Source organism: Marmota monax, unplaced genomic scaffold (assembly GCF_021218885.2).
Source record: "Marmota monax isolate L192 unplaced genomic scaffold, Marmota_monax_Labrador192_F-V1.1 WCK01_AAM20220418_F8-fsc00090, whole genome shotgun sequence".
Taxonomy (NCBI): domain Eukaryota; kingdom Metazoa; phylum Chordata; class Mammalia; order Rodentia; family Sciuridae; genus Marmota; species Marmota monax.
Window position 1 is genome coordinate 7,246,271 of NW_026695219.1, and position 25,619 is coordinate 7,271,889.

The window sequence follows — 25,619 nt, forward strand, 5'->3', positions numbered from 1 at the left end:
AAGTGCAAGAAGTACTCAGTTTAGTCAAAAGACTGGAGTGAGAAACTTGGTTCTGCCACTTTTTCTTCATTTTTATCCCAGAAGCATATCTCTGAACTTTCCTAAATTCTGTTTCCTAATTATTTGTAAGTACTCACATTAAATAAGATACTAATTACGAATGAGATCTGACAATAAGAACACTTGACAAAAATAAGATTTCATCAGATAACAATCTGCAGATGATGTAGCCAGATTGCAAACTAAAAGTAGGTTCAAACAAGGAAAGTATATGAGTAACAGGAGAACACTTCATTAATTATCTTCATAACATTTATTTTGGTTCTTCTTCCTTCCTCTGAAAGTAAAAGTTTTTGATAAGTGATTTCCATCTGATAAAGTACTATGGTAAAAAGGCTGTATGGGACAAAATTAAAGAAATAAAAACTAGATACAATTTGGTGTATTTATTACTGAGCAATAACTGTTATCAATCATAATATAATTCAATCCTCTTACTATATGGTCTGGTCTTCCATATCCTTTAATCACATGTTTAAGTATATTTCCACTACACTCTAAGCTCCATTGATCTCTACTTATGCTTAAATCTCAGCTTAGTGGGTAAGAAAAGATTCCAGGAAATAAAATGTATGCAGCTCAATGCTCTTTTATTTATCCCTGTTCCCTGCCATTCACTAAGGGCTTTTACTTTGGGATTAATAAAATAAAAGCAAAATTCTCCAAAAGACCATTAAGTAATTGAGTGGGGAGTGCTCATATCTGATTCCACACAACATACCTTGTCCTGGGTTTCACACCGGAAACAGTCACACTCAAAGCAGTACTGGTCCCTCAGCTGCTTCCTGCGCTCCTCGCTGGTCATCAGCATATCCAGGTAGCAGATGGTGAGCTGTGGACACCCAAGAGAGGGAAGAGTTCATATGGCTGTTGTGCTTATCTTCTTTAACTAACAGTTATTATTAATGATAGTTATTAGGCTAAAATTTGTTTTTATTACACACCAATGAATATAAGGGAAGGTACCACTTATAGTCTCTTACGCAAATAATTACATGTCAAACTTTAATATATTTCCTTCCAGTCTTTGTTAAGTGTAAGCACATATGCATCATATACTTATTTTAAAGAACTGGGCTCATGAACTCTTTGTACTTTCATACCTTACCTTTTTTTTTTTTCATTTAAAAAACAGTAAAATATCAGAAGCTATTATATTCTTGGTATTACTAAAGTTTAGCCATAAATTCTATAACCTTTGGTAGTCAGAGAAACCAAATTCATTCTGGCAATCCAATGGGTGGCAGATGATGCATCTAGATTGCTCTTAAAACCTAATCAATTCTATAGCTACCTCACAGAGGTTAGGGCCATCCAAATTTGGTATCTGTGAAATTAGGAAACAGTTCTCTTACTTGTACAAGGTAAAGTATGTGAAATAATTTCCAATGAGAGGGGCATTTAATGTCAGAGTACAATCATTGATGGTGGCTCTGAAGTTGATTTCTTTGGGTCCCTTTGAATACAGTAACTAATTCCTGCCTTGGATGGAGAAAGACCAAGATGAGAAGACATCAGAGAAGTCCAAGAGTTCACTTCAAGTCACGGTGAGTAAATGTTTGTTTTACTTACCTAGATCCCCATTGAAATGAAAATCAAATTCAGAATATATAAAACAAAACTCTTGATTTTTCCCTACCTGTTTCATCACAAAGCCTTCACAGTCTTAGGTGACAGTATTTCCTCTTTTATATTACACAAGCTGAAACCTCAGAGACATCCTGGACTTGGGTCTTTCCTTAACAATGCCATCCAGATCCCAGGAAACTCTGTTGGATCTATCTTTAAAACATGTTGAGAACCAACCACTTTTTACCTTTTCCAATTCTACCATCCTGATTTGAGCTACCATAATCTCTTGCTCATGATTGGTCTCCCTGCTTTTTTCCCTAGGAACCTGCATTCCATCCTTTAGCCAGAGTAACTCATCAAAACATAAAATCAGTGCTTTTTTCTGTTGGAAATGCCCCAACAGAGCCAGCTTTTCGTTGAGTAAGGGCCAAGTCCTTACAATAGACAATGGACTCCCACACCACAATGCAAAGTGTGGTCCCTGGACTGGTGCTAGTCCATGGTATGGGCTGTAAGTCCACCATGAAATGCAGAAAGAAACGCAAAGACAATATTTAGAAACTTGTATACTAATTTGGTAAGAGTAATTTTGTGATTTTAATAATAAAACACTGGACTTTTATGCCCACTTTAAGGCCCGTGCACTGGCTATTTCCTCTGCCCTTCTCCCAGATCCATGATGGTGACCATCCTCATCTTCTGTTTTGGTCAAGTCTCACTTTCTCAGTGAGGCCTAACTGATCACCCTTTTTAAAATAGCAACCTGATTTCCATGCCATCCCAGCACTCCTAATTCCCTCATCCCTCTCTCTTTTTTTTCAACCCTGTAACATATATCAGCTTATACCATACTGGATAAATTACTTCTTTATTTGCTTTCAAATGTAGAAAGTAATTATGGGGGGGGGGGTGTGTGGTGGGGGAAGAAGGGGATATTGTAGAAGAGGAAGAAGGCAGGATTACCTACTGAAGGAGATGACAAAAACTCCCTAGAGCAAGCGCTCCATGTGGTTTTTCTTATACTTAAAAGAAAGCATCTCGTGTCTACCAAACATGAGCTTACTTGTTGAAATTTACAGTGGGGCAGACAAGGCCGTCCTCTTAAACAGAAACCAGCTTCAAGAAGGCGTCACAAAAGCAGCCTGGGGAGGAGGAGAAAGCCTGGCCAGACAGACCTGTAGGAGGCACCACGGCCATCACCAGGGTGCCAGAAGCCACAGACTGACCTGGCTGGCTAGCTTTCTATAGACTCTTCACCTGTTGAGCAATTATAACATGCCACCGTACACGCAGGAACAAGAGTACCTGCCCTTACAAAATGTAGTCAGTGATGTTACTGACTATCTAACTGTGTGCTGGGCACCTGCGGAGGGCATGTTGCACACCAGCAAAGGTTGAGGGTTCAGGTAATGCTGGAATTTGTACCAGTAACTGCTGATTCAAGCCTGATGCTCTTTAAACAGGAACAGCTGCTCCTCATATTCCTGGGGGCTGTGGGAGAGGCTAGTACACAGGAGCTGCAGCCGCACCCTCAAATTGAAGAACTCAAGCCTGTGCGAAGCAGTGTTCCGTCGCAACTGGGCTCCTTCAGCAGAGACAGTGGTCACTTTTTCACTCCCTGACTCTCTTGCTTCATGATTCGAAGCCAGAGTTGCCTCTGAGATGCAAAGGGCCATAATGTTAGGTAAGTTCCTCTGATTTCTAGAGAACACCAGTTTCTACAATCCACCTGACTCCTCAGCACACTATTTACAAAGCCTATTGGTAAGTTCAGGGCAGTGTACATATTCATCTTACATCCTCAGGCTCTCCAGGTCATAGCTTCCCTACGTGAGGTGAGGGGAAGTGGTAAATTAGATGATCTCTATATTCTCTCCTGGGTTAATTCTAGGATCCTAGTTCTCATTCCAGCCAAATGGGTCCTAGCCATCAGCCCCACCACCAGACCAGGCCAATTGGCAGCAGTTATTGGGTGATTACAACACACTCAGTGTGAAGTTACTGACTCCAGGGTGCTTGACTAACCCAAGACTTTATTCCAAGAGCAGAACTCATGAGTGATGGTGCCAGGTAGTGAATGGGCAACAGGAGACTAGTTGTTTCATTTAACCCCAATAAATAGACTCTTACAGCCTCTCTTGGGGTCTTATAACTGCTTGTCACCATTACCTGGACTATGCAGTGGCTCTCTAACAGGCCTCCATGCTGCCTTCTGTCTACCTTTCATCTTCTAAACTGCTCTGAGAAAGAGCTTCCGAAAATCCAATCTGATCCTATCATTTCTCTACATGATAAGTTCTGGAGGTTTCTACCTGCCAGTGGGATAAAGTCACACAAGGCTTTCTGCTACTGCTTTTAGATTTGCTTTCTAGTCTCAACATCTTCCCCTGCACTTTATAGCCTGTCACCATTATGCACATTTGTGAATCCCAGAAACAATGCACCCACACCAACATGCAAATATACACTGCTGCCTTGGCTAGCCCGTGCCCTTTCCCCACATTTATTCTTAAAGCTGAGGGGCTCTGTGGCAGAACATCTGGAAAACATAGCAAGATTATGAACTGGTAATGACAGTGAAATCATTTTATCGTTCAAGATAAGAATCTTTATTAAAGACTCACCAGTTTCAATGGAGTATCTGCTCACTAAACATAGGGCTCATTCAGCAGAAATGTACTTAAAAATCTCAGTCATTGATAAACTGATGCTTTAATGGCATAGAACAAAGCTACATTAAAATATTAACACCACTGAAAACTGCTCTGACATTTTAGAGCAGCTCTTGTAGAAAATATATTAAGTCATTTTAAACATTACAGTTACAAGATAGTTTATGGATCTTGAATATGTTGCTTATACTCAAATCTCAGGCAAAATGAACCCCTTATCCATGAAACCATCTTTCCCATCTACAACTGAATAGATAATATGACCAAATTAAAATTAGACCTTGTTTTTATTTCTTGAATTATATTGTTGTAGTTAAAAAATTTTTCTGCCAATAATGGCTCTGATCTAAAATACAAAAAGAATTTGAAAAATCTCATGTCTTTTTAAAGTCAACCCTGAGTGTCAGTTTTGTCTCTTTGTCTCACAAATCCCGCTAATTTTGGTTTCTAAATATTATATTTCTCAGATCCTCCATCCTGAGTCACCACCTGACCTGGTCACATCTGAATTCTTCAGTCCACAGATATGAACCGCTCCTTGTCCCCTGAACTCACCCTCTGTTTTTGACCTCTGTGTCACTATCTAGAATACCTTTCCCTGCCTTACTCAACTTTAATTCCATGGATACTGTCATATCTAGGACTCATTTCTCTGGAAGTCCTCCTTAACTTCTCCCTGACTCCTGACCCTTACAATGCTTTGAGTGCCGTGCTTTGACTTCTGTAAAGCCCTGTGCACACTGACACCATTGCTCTTCTCACACTGCATTGTTGTCTTCTATTCTGTGTCACTTTCCTCAGCTTGAACTCCTGAAGGTAAGTCCAGGTCCTACTCATCTCTGAATTCCTCAAAGTTTCTGGAATTGCAATTCCAGCTTCTATCACCCAGTAACATTAGTGAATTTGTTAAACAATTTAATAAGATGACTGAGCAAAGAAACAGACAGCTCTAATCTCAAAACACTTTAGATTAAAACTGACATGAGGGATATGGATATGTTCTATTCATGCAGATTACATTCCTCCCAAGTGATGATGCTCCAGAGAATGGTGACAGCCAATGGCAGTATTTGTAACAGCTACAAGTTCTTTTAACTAGGAATTCCCATGAGGGTGGCCTGGACTGTCCACCTTTCTCTGTTCCATGTTTTATAAGACTATTAGGCCATCAAATGTATGTCATAGCTTAACATAATTCAGAAGGGGCATCCATCAGCAATCCTGGCGTGAGAGTCACCATGCAGAAATCGAGCGCAGGAACTGTGTAACCATATCAAAAACATCTTTCTGTAGGAGGCTAAACCAGGAGACCAAAGCAACAAAAACAGAAGAGGCACAACAACTCAGAATGATAATCCTTAAATTTCAAAGTGTTATAATTGGTGCTGGTTTGAAAGGAAAAGGTGTTCCAAAGGATGGTTTTATGTGGAGTCCAAGGGGAAGAAATGTTCAAGATCACTCTTATATTATGGAACCTGCTGCAATTTTCCAGCTCTCTTTGTGTGAGGAATGTAATGTTACCATCTCAAACTGGTGATGAGCTAGCTTTCATGTTCCTTCTTTACTAGAGCCATGGGACATACCTATGAACTGTTGGTAGTTTAAAAATAGCTCTAAGATTCCATTCCACCTCTTATTTTGTCTTTAGAAAGCCTCATTCATTTCCTCGACAAATGCAAGCTAAGGATGTTATATTTAAGGCACTGCTAGGCCTTGCTCATGGAACCCATATTCTGATGCTTATGTCACAGACAACCCACATTAAAACTTGGGATGTTTTAATGAGTGGTGAAGACAAAATACAAAGTTGATGCCATACAAATACCTAGCTATCTAAATTTATTCCCTTAATCAATTGAGCCAAAACTAATTTTGCACAAAAAATAGGAATTAGCCTTCTTAATCAATGCCTCAAAATGTCTTTTCTCAGGCAGTTTCTTCAATAAATGATGTTAGCAAAATTGGATATGCATATGTGGAAGAATAAAAACAGATCCTCTTCTCCCAACATACACAAAACCAATTCAAATTGGATCAAAGACCTAAATCTCAAACCTGAAACTATGAAAATACTATAATAAAACACAGGGGAAACCCTATAAGACTTTGGTGTAGGCCATGATTTTTTTAAATAGAACCCCAAACCACAGGAAATATAAGTAAAAATAGGCAAATGGGATTGCATCAAATTAAGAAGCCTCTGCACAGCAAAGAAAATGATCAACAGGATTTGGAGATAACCAAAGAAACGGAGAGAATATCTGCAAATGGTACATCTAACAAGGATTTGACATTCAGAATGTATAAGAAACTCAAAAAGATGAATGCCAAAGAAACAAACAACCCACTTAAAAAGTAGACTAAAGAACTAAACAGATGCTTCTCAAAAGACAACCAAAAAGCTCAATTTAATTTATTATCAGAGAAATGCGAATCAGAACCACAGTAACATATCATCTCACCCCAGTTACAATGGCCATCACCAAAAAGGCAAGCTGGTGAGGATGCAGAGAAAAGGGAGCTTTTATACACTGCTGGTGGGAGTATAATTAGTATAACCATTACAGAAAACAGTATGGGAAGTCCACAGGAAAAAAAAACAAAAAACAGAACAACAAATGAGCCAGCAATTCCACTACTATGTATATACCAAAAGGAGTCTTTATACCAAAAAGATTTTTGCACTTCCAAATTCACTGCCACACTATTCACAAGAGCCAAAATATGGAATCAACCCAGATGCCCTTCAGCAGATGAATGGATAAAGAAAATATGTATTTACATGATGGAATACTGCTGATCCAAGAAAAAGAGTAAAATTCTGTCATTGACAGCAACATTATGTTGGATGCAGCATGGAGAACATTATGTTGAGTGAAGCAAGCCAGACACTGAAAGACAAATACCATATGTTCTCATTCATTTAAGAAATCCAATAAACCAACTTGTAGAAGAATGGAATAGAATTGTCATCACTAGAGACAGAGAAGGGAAATGGGTGGTGGTGGAAGGCAGAAATTAAAAGGGACTTTTAGGGACTGCGAGGCATGTTGGTAGGGAGGGGAGGTTGAAGGTAGAAGGAGGGTATTTGCACAGATGAATGCATAATGTATGCATGTATGGAAATATCACAGTGAGTCCCAACAATTTGTACAATTAACATAAATAACTTTTCTCTTGGTTCTCTTTCTCCCAATCTCTGCTCCAAGGGGTCAGATGCTTTTAAATGTCCATGATGTTAATTTGGTTGTTGTTGGTGGCTATAGGCATTACCTGGGCAGGGACTAAAGACACAGTCTTCTTCAGTGATCAATAGTCCCACACAATGAAGAACTGTTCCATGCACAATGCCAACAATGCCCTACTGAGAAATACTGCTGGTCTTTAAAGTATGCTCAATTAACAGAGAGTCAGTTCAACAAAGGTATCGAATGCCTCTGGAGTACAAGGCTAAGTGCTGGGAGATACAGAAATAAACAAGACCCAACTATGTGTCATCATGCAGCTCATAGTTGAATACAGAAATCACCAAAAGAGCCAGAATAAATGCCAAATATATATATTAATAACCACTAAAAGGAAGAACTCAGAGGAGAAGACTTGTCCGTAACATGGGAAGTCAGGAAAAGCTTTACAGAAGGGATGGTGTTTGCAAAGGCCTTGAAGGATACATGGTGTTAAGACAGGAAGAAATGGTGGACAGAGAGAAGGACAACCGAGCAGAGGACTGTCATTCACCCTGATGTATGTTCAGTAGGATAGTGAAAGTTTAATTCTTGCAAAAAGCTGATATCTAAGAAGGACTTATGGTTCACTATTTAAGTTGCATATTTCTATATATTCTGAACAATTTTAAGGTTTTTTTTTTGTACTAGAAAATGCAAGCAGTGTTTTCACAAAAGTAATGACTATACAGTGATTTGAAATACAATAAATGAAGGTAATGCATAGTCTTCCAATAAAGGATATTTGAAGACTAAGGGGAAAAAATGAAAATAAAAAAGGACTTAAGGGCAGAATCCTCTTGCTGTTGAGAAGATGCCTTGAATAAGTACCATAGAGAAAATATCTGAGTCTGCAGGACCTAATGCTGAGCAGAATTGTTTTGTTTTACGCCAAAGGAAGGATTTGCTTGTTGTTCCAGAGACAGAAAGAAACTGATGCGAAAAAGTGAAATAAGCACCAAAAGACGAGGTGTTCTTTCACCAATGTGAAAACCAGCCAAGAAGAATGACTGGTGAGTATGGCTAAAAACATTAAGATATAAGAGTGTTTTTTTTTTTTTTTTTTTTTTTGAGAACTCTAACCATTCTAAGAGGTTTTTGTTTGCTTGTCAAGTGATTTGTTTGGGTGTTGTGCTGGAAAATGAACTTAGGACCTCATGAGTTAAACCTAGGCTATGTTGGGCAAGCACTTTACCACGGAACTATGCCTCCGCCCTTGTTTGGTTGTTCAAAGTTCACTAAAATACCACCAACATCATCAATAATAACAGTAGCAGCCACTCTTCAGCCTCTAAACTGATAGTGCCAAAAATAGATGGTAGTTCACTTTCTTACCTGCCTTGAATTCACATATGGCCCCAAAAAACTAAATTCAAATTCTCCATATCATTGACAAATAGCCTGATATACTTAGTGAACTGGTCTTAAAAACCGGAAATTCACCAAGTTGCTGTGTAAGAGGAACCTTATTTGGTTGAAAATCAGTTTGGAAGGAGTCTTGTCAAAGCCAAATCCCTGTCTTCATAAAACATGATACCTCTGAATTTAGGTTTTATGGGCTATATGCTGAGTAAGTGCAATAAAATCTCTGTTTTCCTTACAATAAATATCCACTTTAGCAAATTAGAAGGTAGAAGGAAACTGGATCCTACAAAACATAAATATCTATAACCAAGAACTAAACGCAGGTGGTAACTAAGTAACTCCATGCAGGTTCAGGTTCAGTAGCCCTGGAACAACCTATATGAAGACAAGATATCTTGAGTAACCTCAGGCTTCTACAAAGTTTCCTCATCAAAAGAGGCTGGCTTGGCTGTCTATAAAACTGGAAGGGTCAAGAACAATTTATTGCTGGAGGTCATATTCCCAGTCCTCCATTCCCTCTGCATCTTTGCTTAAACAATTATCCAGAGATGCTGATGGGTTTGTGAAGCCCCAATGACAGCCAAAAAGAGTAAAACCTGTCTGCTTTCTTAACATGGGATTTTAAATGTGTAATTATCTTCAAAATGCAATTAGCAGCCTTGAGAATAAGTATGTCCTGAGCATACTATTCACAAGTTGGGCCGCTTGCCCTACCCACAGAAGAATGATCATTTGCAGAGATGTGACAGGCTGCTGAGCTGTTGCTATTGAAAAGATTTAATGACTCCTGTGCATGTGCATAAAACACACACCCTCTGTCACACACATAAACACTTCTCATATATGTGCAATAGAACTATATCATCATCCAGAAATATGACAATTGAAAAAAAAAAAGCCCTTCCATCGTTGGCATATGATAGGTTGCTGGACAGAGGAGACTGTATTACATATCTTCCCATTGGCTGAAGGAAAATGGAAAGCTTCTCAAGAGCACAAATGATTTTAGGATGACCACACTGAAAGATTCTTTAATAGGAAAAGAGGCTGGGTAATGGGAAGCACAGATTTCCTTACCTCCTCTCCCACCTCAATGTCTCGGACGGCACGAAGTAAGAGGTGGGGCCCATTGAACACAATCGAACAGTTGGGGTCGCAGCTGTGGTTGAGCAATGACATACTAAAGGAAAGAAAAAATTAAAACAAGGGTGACCATCATGGATCAGTCGATAGAGTCAAACAGCTACATTTAATAAATGCCATGTGCAAAGACACTATAGGCTGGTATGGGCAGAGACGGGTTAGGTTCAGAGTGCACTGAGGGCTGAGGATGCATTCACAGAAATGTCACACGCCCACTTCATATGAAGTAAAATGCTTCCCAAGATGGAGGATAATTAGGGAAGTTGGTTAATAAAAACTTTTTGTTTTTAGTCCTTTCGGGGATAGGGGTGAGAAGGCAGTTGTTTCATTAGGTACCCAACATGAAATGGGGGAAAATTGGACTGGCAAAGAAATTGTCTCTAAGATAATAGGTTGCAGCAGCAATCACTGCAGCCAAGGTTATACTGACCTTGCCCCCAGAGGATCTCATTTGTTGAGCTCTGTTGGAGGAACAGCAGCCTATGCTAGTCTTCCACACTGAAGAATAATTAGGAGGACTTCCTCTAATATAGCAAGCTAAGGCAGTCTTGCTATATAGATCCTGCTGCATTCTGAACCACAGTCTAGTCATCTTATTATCTTGGAGGTACATTTTTTTTTTACCACATGGGAAATGGAATGAATTTACATTGCCACTATAAAGTGATAATCAGAATGAGCATTTTTTATGTAGAAAGCACTTCAGCATGTTTTTATAAATTCAATCATCACAACCTTATAAGGATCACTTATAGTTAAAGAGACTGATACACAGAAGTTAAATGACTTAGCCTAGAACATACACCTAGTAAGGCAGTGACTGAATCTGAAACTCGTGGTCTAAACTCAGAGCCAATGCTTTGAACATTCTATGTTCCTGCTTTTTGAGAATCACTATCAACAGAACTGATCTACAGCTAATGGCACTAGAGAGAAACAAGAAGCTGAATTCTCTTATTCACAGTTTCATTATAAGAAAGGGTGTTTTATATATGGGACCTAATAGTAAAAAACAAAACAAAAGTAGGAGTGATTGTAGAAGAATAGTCTAGTAGCTTGGGGAGAGAGGTCACCATAGTAGAACCCTCCAGAGGCCCAACCTTGAAAGTTTTCTTGCCTCCTTGAGTGAAGAAGCTCAAAAGACAAAATTAAACCCACTGGTACAGGACAGCAAATCTGGTGAAAACATCCTGTGCTTCAGCCCAGGAGGTTGGGAATAAGATAAGGGTAGGAGTTGGGGAAAAAAAAAAAAAAAAAAAAACCTCAGCCTGATGGTTAGTGAGCACCACAATCCTCAACTTCCTTCCCCAAACCCCACTAAGAACAAGAATTTGAGTCTGAGATCCTCCTCTTCATGAATACCACAGCATATAATGTGGTATGGAAGTTTTATGACTTAACATTTTTATATCTTATAATTTATCATAAGGTATTGAGCTTGACTCATAAGCCAGCTGCTACGACAGCCTTTCTACCTCCAGAAGGCTGGGGAACTGGGTAGGAATTAATGATGTGACTTCTAGTCAATGAAATACCATCAGCCATACCTAGGGTATAGGCCAACACCAACTTCCTGCATCTCCGCGTTACAGATGGTGAAAGAGTTGCAGATCACCTGCAAAAACAAAGGGGAGAGAATCAGTGTGACTAAACTTCAGTAAGAAGAGAATAAAAATATTCAAAATAAAACATGGAACCTTTTAATAGTTCTTTTGGAAAGATCCAAGTCGAACATCGATGCTCTTTGATTTGCAAAAGAGCTCTGGGGCACACTCCCCATGAAGACACCAGGTGTTTAAGTATAGAAATATCAACATCCTGGGAGAAGGAGAAACAGGTTTGAATCATCCCAGCAACTATTAACTGTAGTCTCACCACCCCAATTCCCAAAATTGGATGAAATGTTCAAAATTCAGAATATAAGTAAGCTACTTATTGAGAACTATACTCTATTTATATTTTTCACTCAAACTGCCTACAGTTTCCAAATGCCACCGAGTCTGAAAACTACAGCAGCCTTCTAGTCCTACGAAGAGTGAAGCACACTCTGAGTGATTTTATGACCCAAACTGATCACAGACCATAAGCACAGGAAGTCATTCAGTCAAGCCATGACCTTTACTAGGGACCCCTTTACAGGGGACCCCTCCTGGCTATGTGTCCCTTATACTTTGGGGGATACAGAGAAAGAAATAAAAGACATGTGGGTATGGTGACACATGCCTGTAATCCCAGCTACTCTGGAGATTGGGGTAGGAGGATTGTAAATTGGAGGTTAGCCTGGGTCAACTTAGCAAGACCCTATCTCAAAATAAAATTAAGAAGAACTGGGGATGCAGCTCAGAGGTAGAGTGCTTGCCTAGTATGTTGTGAGCCCTTGGGTTCAATCCCCAGTACCAGGCAAGGAAGGGAGGATTACTGTGCTCATTTGTGTAGTAAGGTCAGTGTATGAGATGCCACACAGAATCATGGAAAGACCACTGAACTTTGAATTAGAAAATCTAGGTCTTGGCCACACAATGTTGCCCAAGACAGATGTCAGGGCACGAGCAATGAAGAAGAGAACAAGGTACTTGTCTTAAGAGAACTTAAGTTCTGTGGAATGACAGATTTTTTTTTTAACCCAACAACAGAAAAATATCACATGTGGATAAATGCTAAAGAGAGAAATAAGATAAAGTAAAATGGATAGGGGAAAAAAAGTGAAGAAAGCTCCTTAGGGTAAGGTGACATTTAAGCAGTGATCTGAAGGGACAGGAGAAAGGAGCACATGCATACTTAGGAAGTCAAAGTTCATGTCAGGAGAAGGAGCAACTGCAAAGGCCTGTGGTGAGAGCATTCATGGGTACCCAGGGTAATGGTAGGAAGGTTGGGGTGGACAAAGCAGAGCGGGTAAGAAGAAGGGTAAGATGAGATCAGAGAGGTATTTAGATCATACAGAGCCAGACAGCCGTGTTTGGATTGTATTCTGAGCAAGACAGAAAGTCCCTGGATTGATTCAGAGCCAAGGAATGAGTGGATTTCTGTTATAAAAGGATGACTCTGGCTGTTGGGTGAAAATATGCTATTAAAAGGCAAGGATGGGAGTAGAGAACACAGTCACTGTAATAGCCCAGGTGAAAAATGACGGTGGCTTGGATGTTGGTAGCAACAGAAGTGGGAAGAGGTTGGTTAGCACTGCCAAGAGGATTTGCTGGAGAGCTGTTTATGGGGAATAAAAAGAGTCAAGGATAATGCTTGAGTTTAGGCCTGAACAAGTGAAAAATATAGCTGCCACTCATGAAGATGAGGAAGGATGTAAAAGGCATGGGCTTGGTTGCAGGGAGTAGGGAGAATGTCCCATGGTTCTGTATTAGTCATGTTAAATTTGAAATGGCCCATTTAATATCCAAGTCAAGCCTAAGAGTGAGCCAATGGAGTCCATGGGGACAGTTAGGGCTGGTGACATAAATTTAGGATGGAACATAATAAAGCCTATCAAAACATAAAGCAGAAGAGGTCGTTACAGACTTGAGATGAACTAGAGCCACAAATGGATGCTGACTTGTTATAAAGTTCTGTAAAGGAAAAAGCAGTAACAACAAATTTCTCTGAATCAAGTTTATATGAACAACACAAAATATGAAAGTGTCCTGTCTTCTGAGGCTCTTCCACTATGCCAAATAGCTCTTACATGAAATCCAGTGCTACCTACCACAATTGGGCGTTCTTCCTGTAAAAGTCTAATAAAATTGCATTTTCAAATCAGGAAATAAATTGGTATATATGCACATATTTTAGACAAATGCCACTTAAATTACTTTATGAGCATCTGTTTTGCATTAAACTGCAACAGTGTATTGCATATACACACACATTTATATGTTTATACATATATATATATATATATATATATATATATACACACACACACACACACATAAAATGGATGATAAAAATACAGGACAAAAGATTCTGTTTTTTAAAATTTAAACATTTTAAAATGGATATGCATATGCATTTTGGAGGGGAGTTATGGATTTTAACACATATTTTAAAGCATACTACAACTTGAGCTGAAGTAATCCACCATCAAAAAAACAGATCAAACAGATCTAATTTGCTAACTTTTGAATCAAACCAAAATTAATTTTTTGAACTATGAAGCAAATTAAAGTTTTTTCCAAAATAGGTTTATTCTGATGGCATTTTCAAAGAGGAAGAACTAATGGGAAAATATCAAGGTGGTGGTCTCTTCCTCTGGTAAAACTCTTCTCTTCATTACATGGTTTTTATTTATCCCTTTAGTAGCAGGGCTCATACCAGATCATTTACTTGCCACCATACACAACCAGACTGTAAGATACTCAAAGGGAAGAGACAGTATTTCACTATCACCATGCCTGGCACAAGGTCTGGTACGCAGAAGACACAATAGGCCTATTTCAAATGGATGGCTATGTGGATGTGGTCCTCAGCATCTCCAGAGGACCAACATCCAGAAAAGGGTCAGGGAAGCTGCCAGAAACCACTCATAGGGACCCTGTGGATGTGGAGGGGGAGAGACGGGTAGAGTTCTGGGCCGTGAATGGGAATGGGTAGAAGTCAATCTTCCATCCTCTTGTCCTTAGGTGTCCCATCTTTGTATGAAACGGGTCATATCTCTTTGTCCATTCTAGTCTAGCTTATTGTTTGTTTCATCCTCTTTTCTACTAGTCCAAGGGATGAAATGACAGTCTTATTCATGAGATGAGCATAAGGACTTGTTTGATTCTCTTGTTATTACCAAGAGCCTTATATACTAGGCACGAAGTAAATATTTACCAAGTGAATTAATGAAGAAATCAGTGAATGACACTCCACGTGTTTGGAGTTAGTGACACTCCTTCCCTTTGGCTTCTCTTGCACTTTCTCCTTTTATTCTTTACTTTCCTCTTTCTTTTTCTTTGTCTATTTCCACTATTATCAATCTGTCACTCCCATCTTTCAATTCCACAATACAAATAGGGACAATCATATGTTAGTCTTGAGCCGGTGAATAGACAGTGAAGGTTTTTTTTTTGGGGGGGGGGGGCTGCTTTCACTTTTATTAATAATGTTGGTTCCATTCTGTACTACCCGAATTAAGAACTTCACAGAAAATATTTTTGACATGTACCACTGGTAGCCATGATGGGTATGAGGTAGCTCTCAGGATTTTTCTTCTCTAAATGAAAGAGTAGGTAGATAATACGTCCATGTGTGCTCAAGGAATTAAGTTGAAAGGAATTATTTCCTTTTATTAAGAAATAAAATAATGAAAATAAAGTCTGTAAATAAATATTACACATTTTAAAAGTATTAACTTTGTACAAACAGCTTTTTAAAGGAAATTGTCCTTAGTACACAATAAAGGAATGAATACTTCACACAAAGACACATTTAGAAAAGTATATCAATGGGATTATTTTGATTAAGAGCAGTTAGGCACCAATGAGCAATTAGATTAAAGAATTCTTTCTAGGGGTTGTAACTCTGTGGTAGAGCACTTGCCTAGCCCATGTGAGGCACTGGGTTTGATCTTCGGCACAATGTAAAAATAAATAAATAAAATAAAAGTATTATGTCCATCTACAACTAAAAAAAAAATCTTTTTAAAGAATTCTTTCTAAAAAATGAAGCATGTTATTTCATTACTATTAAATGTGACTTTTGTTTACTTTTCATAATTTTTCCTTTAAAACAATGCCACAGGGCATGGTATTGCATGCCTGTATCCCCTTCGATCTGGGAGACTAATGCAGGAGGATCTCATCTTCAAGGCCAGCCTGGGAAACTTAGTAAGATCTTCACTCAAAATAAAAAATAAAAAGGGTAGGGGGTATAGCTCAGTGGTGGAACATGCTTGGGTTCAATCCCCAATACTGGAAGAAAACATCTTTATAATACTGCAGCCTTGCTGGATGACAAAAATCTAAAATCTAATAAGCTAGCCACTTTGTAAAACAATATGGAGGTTCCTCAAAAGACTAGGAATGGAACTACATATGATCCCACTACCATGTGACCTTGATATTTATCCAAAAGAACTAAAATCAGCATACTATAGTAATACATGCATACCAATGTTTACAGTAGCACAATCCACAATATCCACATTATGGAACCAGCTTAGGTACCCATCAACAGACCAACAGATAAAGAAAATGTTATATATACACAACATGTATGTTATAATAAATAATATATAATGTAATATAAATGTTATATATACATAGCCATGAACAAGAATGAAATTATGTCCTTTATAAATGAATGGAAATGGAGAACATCATATTATGTGAAATAAGTCAAACCAAGTCAAAGGTCAAACATTTTCTCTCAGATAACAGCTAAAGAGAAAAAAAGGAATAAAAAAGGGAGCTCTCATGAAAATAGAAGGGACATCAACAGAGTAGATGGGGGAGGGAGGACGGGATAGATGGATATAGATAGACAGACAGACAGAAGAAAGACCCATAGAAAAGAAGAAGGGGATCAGGGGAAAGAAGTAGGAGAGAGAAAGTACTGGGAATTAAAATTAAGAAAACTATGTTACATGCATTTACGAATAGATTGAAATGAACCTCACTATGTATGTATAACTATAATGCACCAAAGAAAATCTAGTGAGTACAAGGTTACTGAACCCTTATATTTTATAAAAACAACCAAAGTGAAATTTAAAATATTCTATGAAACAAAATTCTTATGTCATTTGGTGCAGGTAGATGCAGAATCCAACATTTTCGTTCTGAGGTGGAAATTCCCCTGGAGAGTAGATGCAAATAGCAATCAATACCAAACACAAAGTGAGCACCTCAGAGACATACATACTCATGTTAAATACCACACGTTCAATTTTCACATTTTTCCTCAAGTTTATGGAATTGTAGACTTTCTTGTGGCAGCACATAAACTGAGATATTTGAGACACAAGGAAAATTCACCACTGTACCTTGCAGTAGCTGAATCTATAAGAAAACTTACAACCCAACCACAGTAGAGTCTCAATGACTGACTTGACACAAAGCCCATGTCAAAGAATTCTTCCAATTTCAAAAAACATAATAAAATCCAAAACAAATAGAAGGAAACTCAGTTTCTGAACACAAATGTGTAGCGGTTTCCTCAATGCCCATCCATGTTGTCTTTATTTCTCTAATTACCTCATGAGTAGAATGTTTGGCAAACAGGATTTTAGACACAGAGTTCACTGACTAGAGGGACTACAGGTGAATTTTCAGAAGAGTTTATTGCACCTGGTTTCATTAAGCTGGGTGGATTGAAGAAATGGAAGTGGGAAGAACTGGCAGAGATGAAAACCAAAAGCAGGAATTTTCATGGAAAATGCCCCCCCCCCCAGACCTAGAACTCATAATTCTGAAACTAGAAAAGCACAATAAGTATTTTAGTCAGGGTATATTTTTCTCTTCCCACAGAGTATGACATTTTATTAAATTCTGATTTTTTTTCCTCCAGAATCTTAAACTTTAAGAGACTGAAATTTCTCCTCAATCTCTCCTATTTGTGTGGCAAAAATTTATCCATCACTCAGGACTCAGTTCAGGCCTCCACAGAGTAGATGGGGGAGGGAGGACGGGATAGATGGATAGATTGGATTTCATTTCAATTTGAGTAAACCTGAATGGTGGATTTGCTGGTAATCTCAAGCAATCCTTGAAGGTATATAAGCACATGCAAGCACCTTCTCTAAGAGCATCCACAGTCGTCTTCACAACCTGCCTTTCTGCGTAACTGGCATAAAATACTGATTTTTTTTTTTCACATTGGAGGTTTGCAATCTCCAAACTAGAATTAACAATGGCAGAGAGTGGGGCTGGGGAGGAAGGTCTGCTCAGGAGAGAAGAGGCAGTGTTTCCCAGAGGATGGTAAACACATATCAAAACACTGCACTGTACTCTATAGATTATTATTGGTGAATTAACAGAAGTGTTTCCAGAAGGTTTATAATGGCATCTGTTTCTATTTCAATTTTTAAAAATCAATAACTAAAACAATTATATTTAGTCTTTATCAGGAAGTTGCTAGAAAACCTTCATGTTCCATCAATGGGCATGTGTTAAGGCCAGGGGTGCAAAGGACTATGCTTATTGACTCTGAGCTGCCTCTTTGTGGTGGTCTGACATTATAGAGTTTTCTATTGTTTCTTAGTCACATGTGATTTAATTTGCAAACCTAATGGACCACTGGTTAAGGACAAAGAACAAGTAGACATGAACCTGAAAACACAACAAACAAAAGCAAAAACCAGACCAGTGGGACTGCATCAAATTAAACTGCACAGCAAAGGAAACAACAGAGTGAAGCAATGTCTTACAAAGAAAGAGAAAATATTTGCAAACCATACATCTGATAAGGGGCTAATATTATAATACATATGGAATTCAACTCAATAGCAAGAAAACAATCCCATTAAAAAGGGGGTAAAGACTTGAATAGATATTTCTCAAAAGAAGATTATCTGAATAAAAGGTTCATGAAAAAATGTTGAACATCAGTAATCATTAGGAAAATTTGAATTAAAACTACCATGAGCCATCACCTCATACCTATTAGAAAAGGTATAATCAAAAAGATGAAAGATAAATGTTAGTGAAGACATGAAGAAAAGAGAAGCCCTGAAAAGTGTTGGTGAAGATGTAAATTAGTACAGCTATTATGGAAATGGTACAGAGCTTCTCAAAACACTGAGAACAGAATTAGCATATAATCCAGAAATCCCAATTCTGGGTATACATTTAAAAGAATGGAAATGAGAGCTATCTACACTCTCATGTTCACTGCAGCATTATTCATAAGAGCCAAGATACAGAATTAGCCTAAGTGTTCATCAATGAATGAGTATATAAGGAGAATGTGGTATATAGACACATGGAATATTATTTAGCCTTAAAAAGGAAAGAAATTCTGTTATTTGTGACAACCTTGATGAACCTGAAGGACTCTGTTAAGTGAAATAAGCCAAACACAGAATGATAAAAACTACATGATCTTACTTATATATATAATCAAAAAAAGTCAAACTCATAGAGATATAGTAGTTGTATAATGGTAGAGGGAAGCAGGATGTTGGCATGGTCAACAGGTGCCATGTTTCAGGGGAGAGATATGTTTCTGAGATCCACTACACAACATGATTATTAATAATAATGTATTATATGTTTCAAAGTTTCCATTGGCAAATTTCAAATGTCTCATCCCCCCAAAATGATGTGATATGACAGACATGTTAATAAGCTTGATTCAATCGTATATCAAATTATATTCACATGTGATATACCACATTGAATACATAAACCAAAACACTACAGTGTACCTCCTAAATTGTTATTGGTGAATTAAAACTTCAAAAGAATTTAAATATAGAAAGTAAAGGTACTGAAAAACAAGGATGAACATAAAAAAAAAGATAATTCTATAAATTTGTTTCAAGATGCCTCATATAATGACTTATCTGGTTAGAACCTTTATATAGCATCTCAAGACTTCATTAGTATTTTTAAAATGTTAGAAAGAAAACATAGAATGAACACATAATTTTGTGTGGATGGCATGAAGATTATTAAAGTCTCCAGTGTGTCATTTTAAATGTGCTTACATCAAGCCTCCTAAAATTTCTCTCTTACCTCATTTAGAAAAAGAAATGTGAAAATTATAAAACATAACCTAGCTGGCTTCTTGACAGAAAACCTGTAAGAATATTGAACAACAGATCATGAGTGCAAAAGACTACCTAAAACCCAAATCAAAAATAGTTGATTTAAAAATTTGTGTTGATAAATAATGTTTCTTGATACAAAAACTAATTTAAAAAGTCAAACTACATAGACCATTTATTAAATGGGAAAATTTAAATTTTTTTCTTTACATAATTTTTAAAATATTTTTCTTTATATGTGAACATTATTGAAGATATTTTACAAATTTCCTTCATCACATAAGCAAAGTAAAATAAAATAATCTTAGTTAAGAAAACTTCTTCATCTCAGTGACATAACAATATACTTGGACATACGTCCCTGGTACACTCAATTGTTTCTACAACTGCAATGATGTCTGTCACTTTGCAAGCTTTGACCACAAGTAGATATGTAACACATGCTAGGCATACAAAATAGTCAACAATAACTTACCAAGGCTGAAATCAACATCAAGGCCAATATCATAAGTGAGGGAAGAGCAATCAGAAAACTGTGCCTATTATTTTACATCTCTCCCAAGGCCCAAGTGCCAAACTTAGCAAATGGAGCCTCTTTAGATAACATGCTTGCTTTCTAAAACTCATCCACATTTTCCTTTCCCAAGGGCTTTACTCACCACAGAACTTATTATACTTTAAACAACTGTCCTTGATAATAGAAAGCTAAACAGGAATGATATTCACAAATTTGTCCATTGTTTTTTTTTCTGAGTCTATTACCTGGCATTTCACCTCTTTAAAATGATTTGATGGAAAAAGCACTTACTATAGATGTATGTCAAATCTGTATAAAGTAGAAAGCTCTATAACACAATTTTCATTGTTTAATCTTCCTCCCACACACATCCTGAGGTTTAGAACTACTTTGATACTCTTAAATAATTTATTATACTATATTGTTGTAGGTTTCTACAGCTCTTCCAATATGCCTTTTCTTTTACAAGTTTCATTTATACATGTTCCTTCCCCAAAAGTTTATCACAATAAACTCAACTTTCTCCTATAGATCTCACTTAAAAATTCTTTTGTGCAGCTTCAATTTCCAAAATATGTTCCCTTACATGATAATCTAGTTTCATTATCCTTTTTGCACATAATTGGTGTAGAAATTCACCCCTGGGGCAATGCCAGTGTTCTTCACTGTAATTTGTCTTAGTTCCAGTACTGAGTTCCCAAATGCACTGTGCTAGGTGGTATGTACATCATCCAACCGAGGCTGAATTGAATGTAGCAGAGTGTGTGGCTCAAATCAACTGCATTTTCCCATCAAGCTAATGGAGAAAAGAAAACTACAGAAAAATGGTCCATGTGAAAATTAAGACTGATCACCAACAACTGCTTAATATAATTCCCAAATGAAAGATAAATTCCAGACCATTCTGGGGTTACCCTTGCTATGTAGAAATTAAAGTGAATGTTCTCTCACAGAGAATGGTTGGCAAACAAGGGCTTTTTGTACTGATGGTACTTGACATCTTGGGAGTGAAACCCAGAAACATACATATTTTACGTTCTAGTATATGAATGGTGCATGACTCATTTACAACACACATGAAGCTATTTTCAGGACTAGGACTCAGGGCTTTTGCAGACGGGTTGGGTGGGGTGGGGGGCACCTTAGCAGGACAGTCCTGTGACTGCCCATGCAGACCCAATACCTAGACATTGTCCAGTGGGCAGGAGTCAGGGAAGAAATCATATTAAGTCATAGCTTTAATTATACAGTGCAAAGGCTACAAGAAATTAGGCTGAAGTCAGATAGTCCCTCTTATGATCCCTCAAGGCACACTTCTTTATTTTCAGAAATATGAAAGGAAATAAAAAAGAAAATAAACCATGGCTTCCATCCCTGCTCCATCCTGTTCCTTCTTCTTCCTCCAGCACCTCTTAAAGGCTGGGTACACAGAACAGACTGGGGCAGGGGGCTTCTATACAAGGACACAATTTGATCATTATCTTCTCAGCTGGCACCATTTTAAACCAGTCACTTAATGCATACAGGGCACTATTCCGAAGCTTTCTCTTGAGGAGATTCCTAAATTGGTGGTGAAATAGAATAACAACTCAGGGAGCTGCACCCCCTCAGGAGTTCCTATAGGAATCCACAAGAGAGATACCCTCCCTCACCCTGAGTTCAGCAGAATGTGAAGAGAGGAGGTAATTTGGAAAAATAGCTTAAGCATACCTTCCCTTTGGTAATGGACATTGCTAAAAGGTTTTTTAAAAAATATTTATTTTTTAGTTGTAGTTGGACACAATACCTTTATTTTATTTATTTATTCTTATGTGGTGCTAAGGATCGAACCCAGGGCCTCACACATGCTAGGCGAGAGCTCTACCACTGAGCCACAACCCCAGCCCCTGAAAGTAAAGTTTGATGACTTTTTTGAATAGATTGGTGGGATGTTAATGAGTAAGAAAACACTGCAGAAGCATAGCTCAAAAGTCAGACAAGCCCCTGCCTGTAGGAGAGAGGCTGGCTGCTGAGTGTGGAGCTGATCCCCTCACCCCAGTTCTTCCCTTCTCTTCTCGAGTTTGCCCTCTCATGCTGCCCTCTCTCTGAATTGTCTACTTTTCATGCCTTCAAGTCTCTGCAGGGCTGGAAGGTCCCTCAACCTTGAATAGCCTCTTCCCTTTTCCATATTGAACTATCACTGCTTTTTTGATGTCAGGGCCAAAGTCCCCTCTTGGGGAAAGCCTTTATTAGATCTGCTCATCTGGAGAAGAAAGATTTCTTGGATCGTGCACCCACATATCCACTCCAGCATTTGATACACTATAGGACACCTATTTCTTTATATTTGAGCTCTAAGAAGGTAGAAATTCTATTTTATTCTTACTGGAGAGCATATTAGACTAGTATAGCATACTGAGTGCTCAAAGAATGCTTGCTGGGCTGGGCCCAGTGGTGTAGGCCTGTAATCCCAGCTACCTAGGAGACTGAGACAAGAGGTTCACAAGTTTGAGGCCAGCGTGGGCAACTCACTTAGGGAGATCCTGTCTCAAAATAAAATAAAAAAGGGGCCAGAGGGCTTGGGTTGTGGCTCAGTGGCAGAGCATGTGTGAAGTACTGGGTTTGATTCTCAGTGCCAAATATAAATAAATAAAATACAAATCCATTAATAACTGAAAATAAAATTTAAAAGGTGGGGGGTGGAATGGAGATACAGTGGTAGAGTGCTTGTCTAGCAAGGGCAAGGCCCTGGGTTTGATCTTACTAAAAAAAAAGGATTAACTTTCTTTCTTTCCTTTTTCTCTTCCTCTACTCTTTTTTTCAAACACTCATTCAGTAACCCACACAGGCCATGTTCTGAAGCTATACGAAGGTATAATGAGAACCCTACCCTCAGTAACTCTGAGACTAGTATGACAATGAAATATTAGTTTAAAAAGAAATCACATGCACACTGTTATAGTGCTCAGCAGACAGGTCATTAACTTGGCTGGGGCAGGTCAGAGAAAGCTCCTCAGAGAAAGGATGCCAGGAAGGAGGTACCTGGGATCTAAAAATCACAAGTCTAACTCAAACTTCCCATTCCTTACGTGTCCTAGTGAGAAATACCAACTTAATAATAAATTCTAAAAACTTCTATTTTTCCTTAGATTGAAGAGACCTGGCATAAATTTAATACCTAGACTTTCAAAAGTTGAAGGTTGTGACATCTTGATAATATCAGACATGGCACTAAGAAGTAAAAGGAACAGGGACATAATAAGGTTTGCCACAGGAAGAAGAACACAATGCCCACCAGGCTTTCTCCCTGGTTTGAAAGACTTATAAACCTCTAAAATGTGCCCTGTTCTCACTCCACGTCATTGAAAGTGGAAAGGAGGAAAAAAGCACCACAAAAAAGATAGTGCTGCCTAAAATATCACAATTTCACCTTTTGTCTCTGAAAAACCAGAAAAGAAACACAGGAAGAGCTGGATGCAGGCAAGAGCAAATCTAGAGAGGACAGCAGGGAGGGTCTTGGGATGTTGTGCACCCGTCTTGTCCTCAAAGCACTCCTTCTCAGGAAGCTACCTGAAAGTCACACCATTAAACCCATTGTTTTTCATCAAAGCAAACATCCTCATGAAACCTGAAATGTTTTGCTCAAGAGAAGAACATCTATTTCAACCCCACTGACATTCTGAAGCAATCCATATTCACTATGTCCTTTGGTTTTCCAAGCCCCTCAACAAAGGACTATTAACACCCTGTCTTCTATTTTATTGAAAGGCAGGCTAAGAACTCCACAGAATTTCATAAGCTACAGAGTCACATGCTCTTAGACATCAGCAAAGGTTAAAGGTTAGTTTGTCAAGATAACCTCCTCAGCAGACCTGGTGCTGTACCCTGGGGCCATGAGCAAGAGACTTGCTTATTCATTCATTAACCGCCAATTATATATCTGCACAGCACTAGGGAACAGAGGAGGAAGAAAAACTGTCCCTTTCACCATTTTGCCTTATTTCACTCTCCAAGTAAGTCCAAAACAATGTAAAAAATGTCATGTTTCTCTCTCATTTTGACAAATTTTAGATTTCCTCAGCCAAAGATGGTTTTCCTGACTATTGGCCATATTTCTTTGTAAGTCACTCTGTCAAAATATAAGTCACAATAATGTGGGGTGGCATTCTAACCTGTCAGATCAATTTAGAAACATGAGTCCACTGCTATTCCAGGGCCCTCTGATCATCTGCAGGAAGGACTGCTGAGGATTACTGAAGACCAGCTGGGAGGCAGAAAGTAAAATGGATGACTTCTCAATTTTCCACTCTCCCATTGTCCAACTGCAGCCACCATTCCCAAATTAGCACCACAAAGAGAGAGACATTTGCCCCCAGCGCAGGCTGGAAAGATAAATCCGTTACAAAAGAGCAAATGTCTAAAAAACAAAGAAAATGAAGCCCTGACACTTTGTCACGGTAGGTGTGGTCAGTCACACATGGAATGATCAGAGACAAAACAGAAAGAAGCCTCCTCCCATCTCTTCCCCAAAGAAACCCAATTGCTTCCTCTTGTTTCTACCTCCTCATATTTAAAATTGTCAGGGAATAGATTGCCTTACATGGGATGAAATGAGCTCCATGGTACATGAGCCTGTGTTTCTAAACCACTGGCCAATTCGTTTTGATTAGGAAGAGACCAGAAATAAAGTTAATCAGAATTGACCAGAAAATGATAAGCCAGAGGTATTGTGAGGATTAACTGAGAAAAGACACGTAGACCTCAGAGTGACTCCTGGCATCAACTCTGAGACACTCTTAATTAGTAATGTGTATCATTATGTTAAGTACACTAAGAAAAAACATTAACAGTTGAACTTTCTCAGGCTATCAGTTGTAAAACAGATTCCAATTTTGGGAATCTTGGAATTGATAACATATCACCAAACAAGAAGTTGTAATCTCTAGAAGTGGTATCTGAGTACAGGACATTTCTGTCACTGTGGCCACATTAGGCCCTGAGTTTTTGACCACCCCTGTCTCTTGGAACCTGGCCAACTGAGCAGATTGGGTTGCATGGCTCTCCCCCTGCCTTTTAGCATCACCCAGGGCAATCAGCACCTTTTTCAGCTCCAGAGTTCTCTGTTTTCACCATTGTCTGAGTCAGTTGTCATATAACAGACTACCATAAGTCACTCAAAACCCAAAATACAACTCCGATATAAAGTTACACTGCTTGTGCCAAGTCAATGGGCTGGCTGAATGTGGTTACACTCTGGAGGTGAATAAATGTACATGTGTTTCCACCTCTTCTTTCCATACTAAGTTAAGCAGAGCAATTTCCCTTGGAACTGAATTTAAATTAGTTATTTTAAAATTCAAGTTCACATTTCTTTTCCACTTATTACATGGTGAATGCATTTCTGTGGA

At 38.4% G+C, this 25,619-nt stretch overlaps 1 protein-coding gene across 2 annotated transcripts in view; it reads right to left on the bottom strand.

Moving 5' to 3' along the window:
• Window positions 1–25,619, bottom strand: part of Smyd3 (SET and MYND domain containing 3) — a 709,978-nt gene that overhangs the window by 158,326 nt on the left and 526,033 nt on the right. For both annotated transcript variants that reach the window (XM_058575189.1, XM_058575190.1), the window contains exons 6-8: window positions 11,584–11,651; window positions 9,971–10,073; window positions 782–892 (exon numbers count right to left, since the gene is read on the bottom strand). In XM_058575189.1, coding sequence (XP_058431172.1) covers window positions 782–892; window positions 9,971–10,073; window positions 11,584–11,651 — 282 coding nt within the window. The remainder of the gene's footprint in view (window positions 1–781; window positions 893–9,970; window positions 10,074–11,583; window positions 11,652–25,619) is intronic.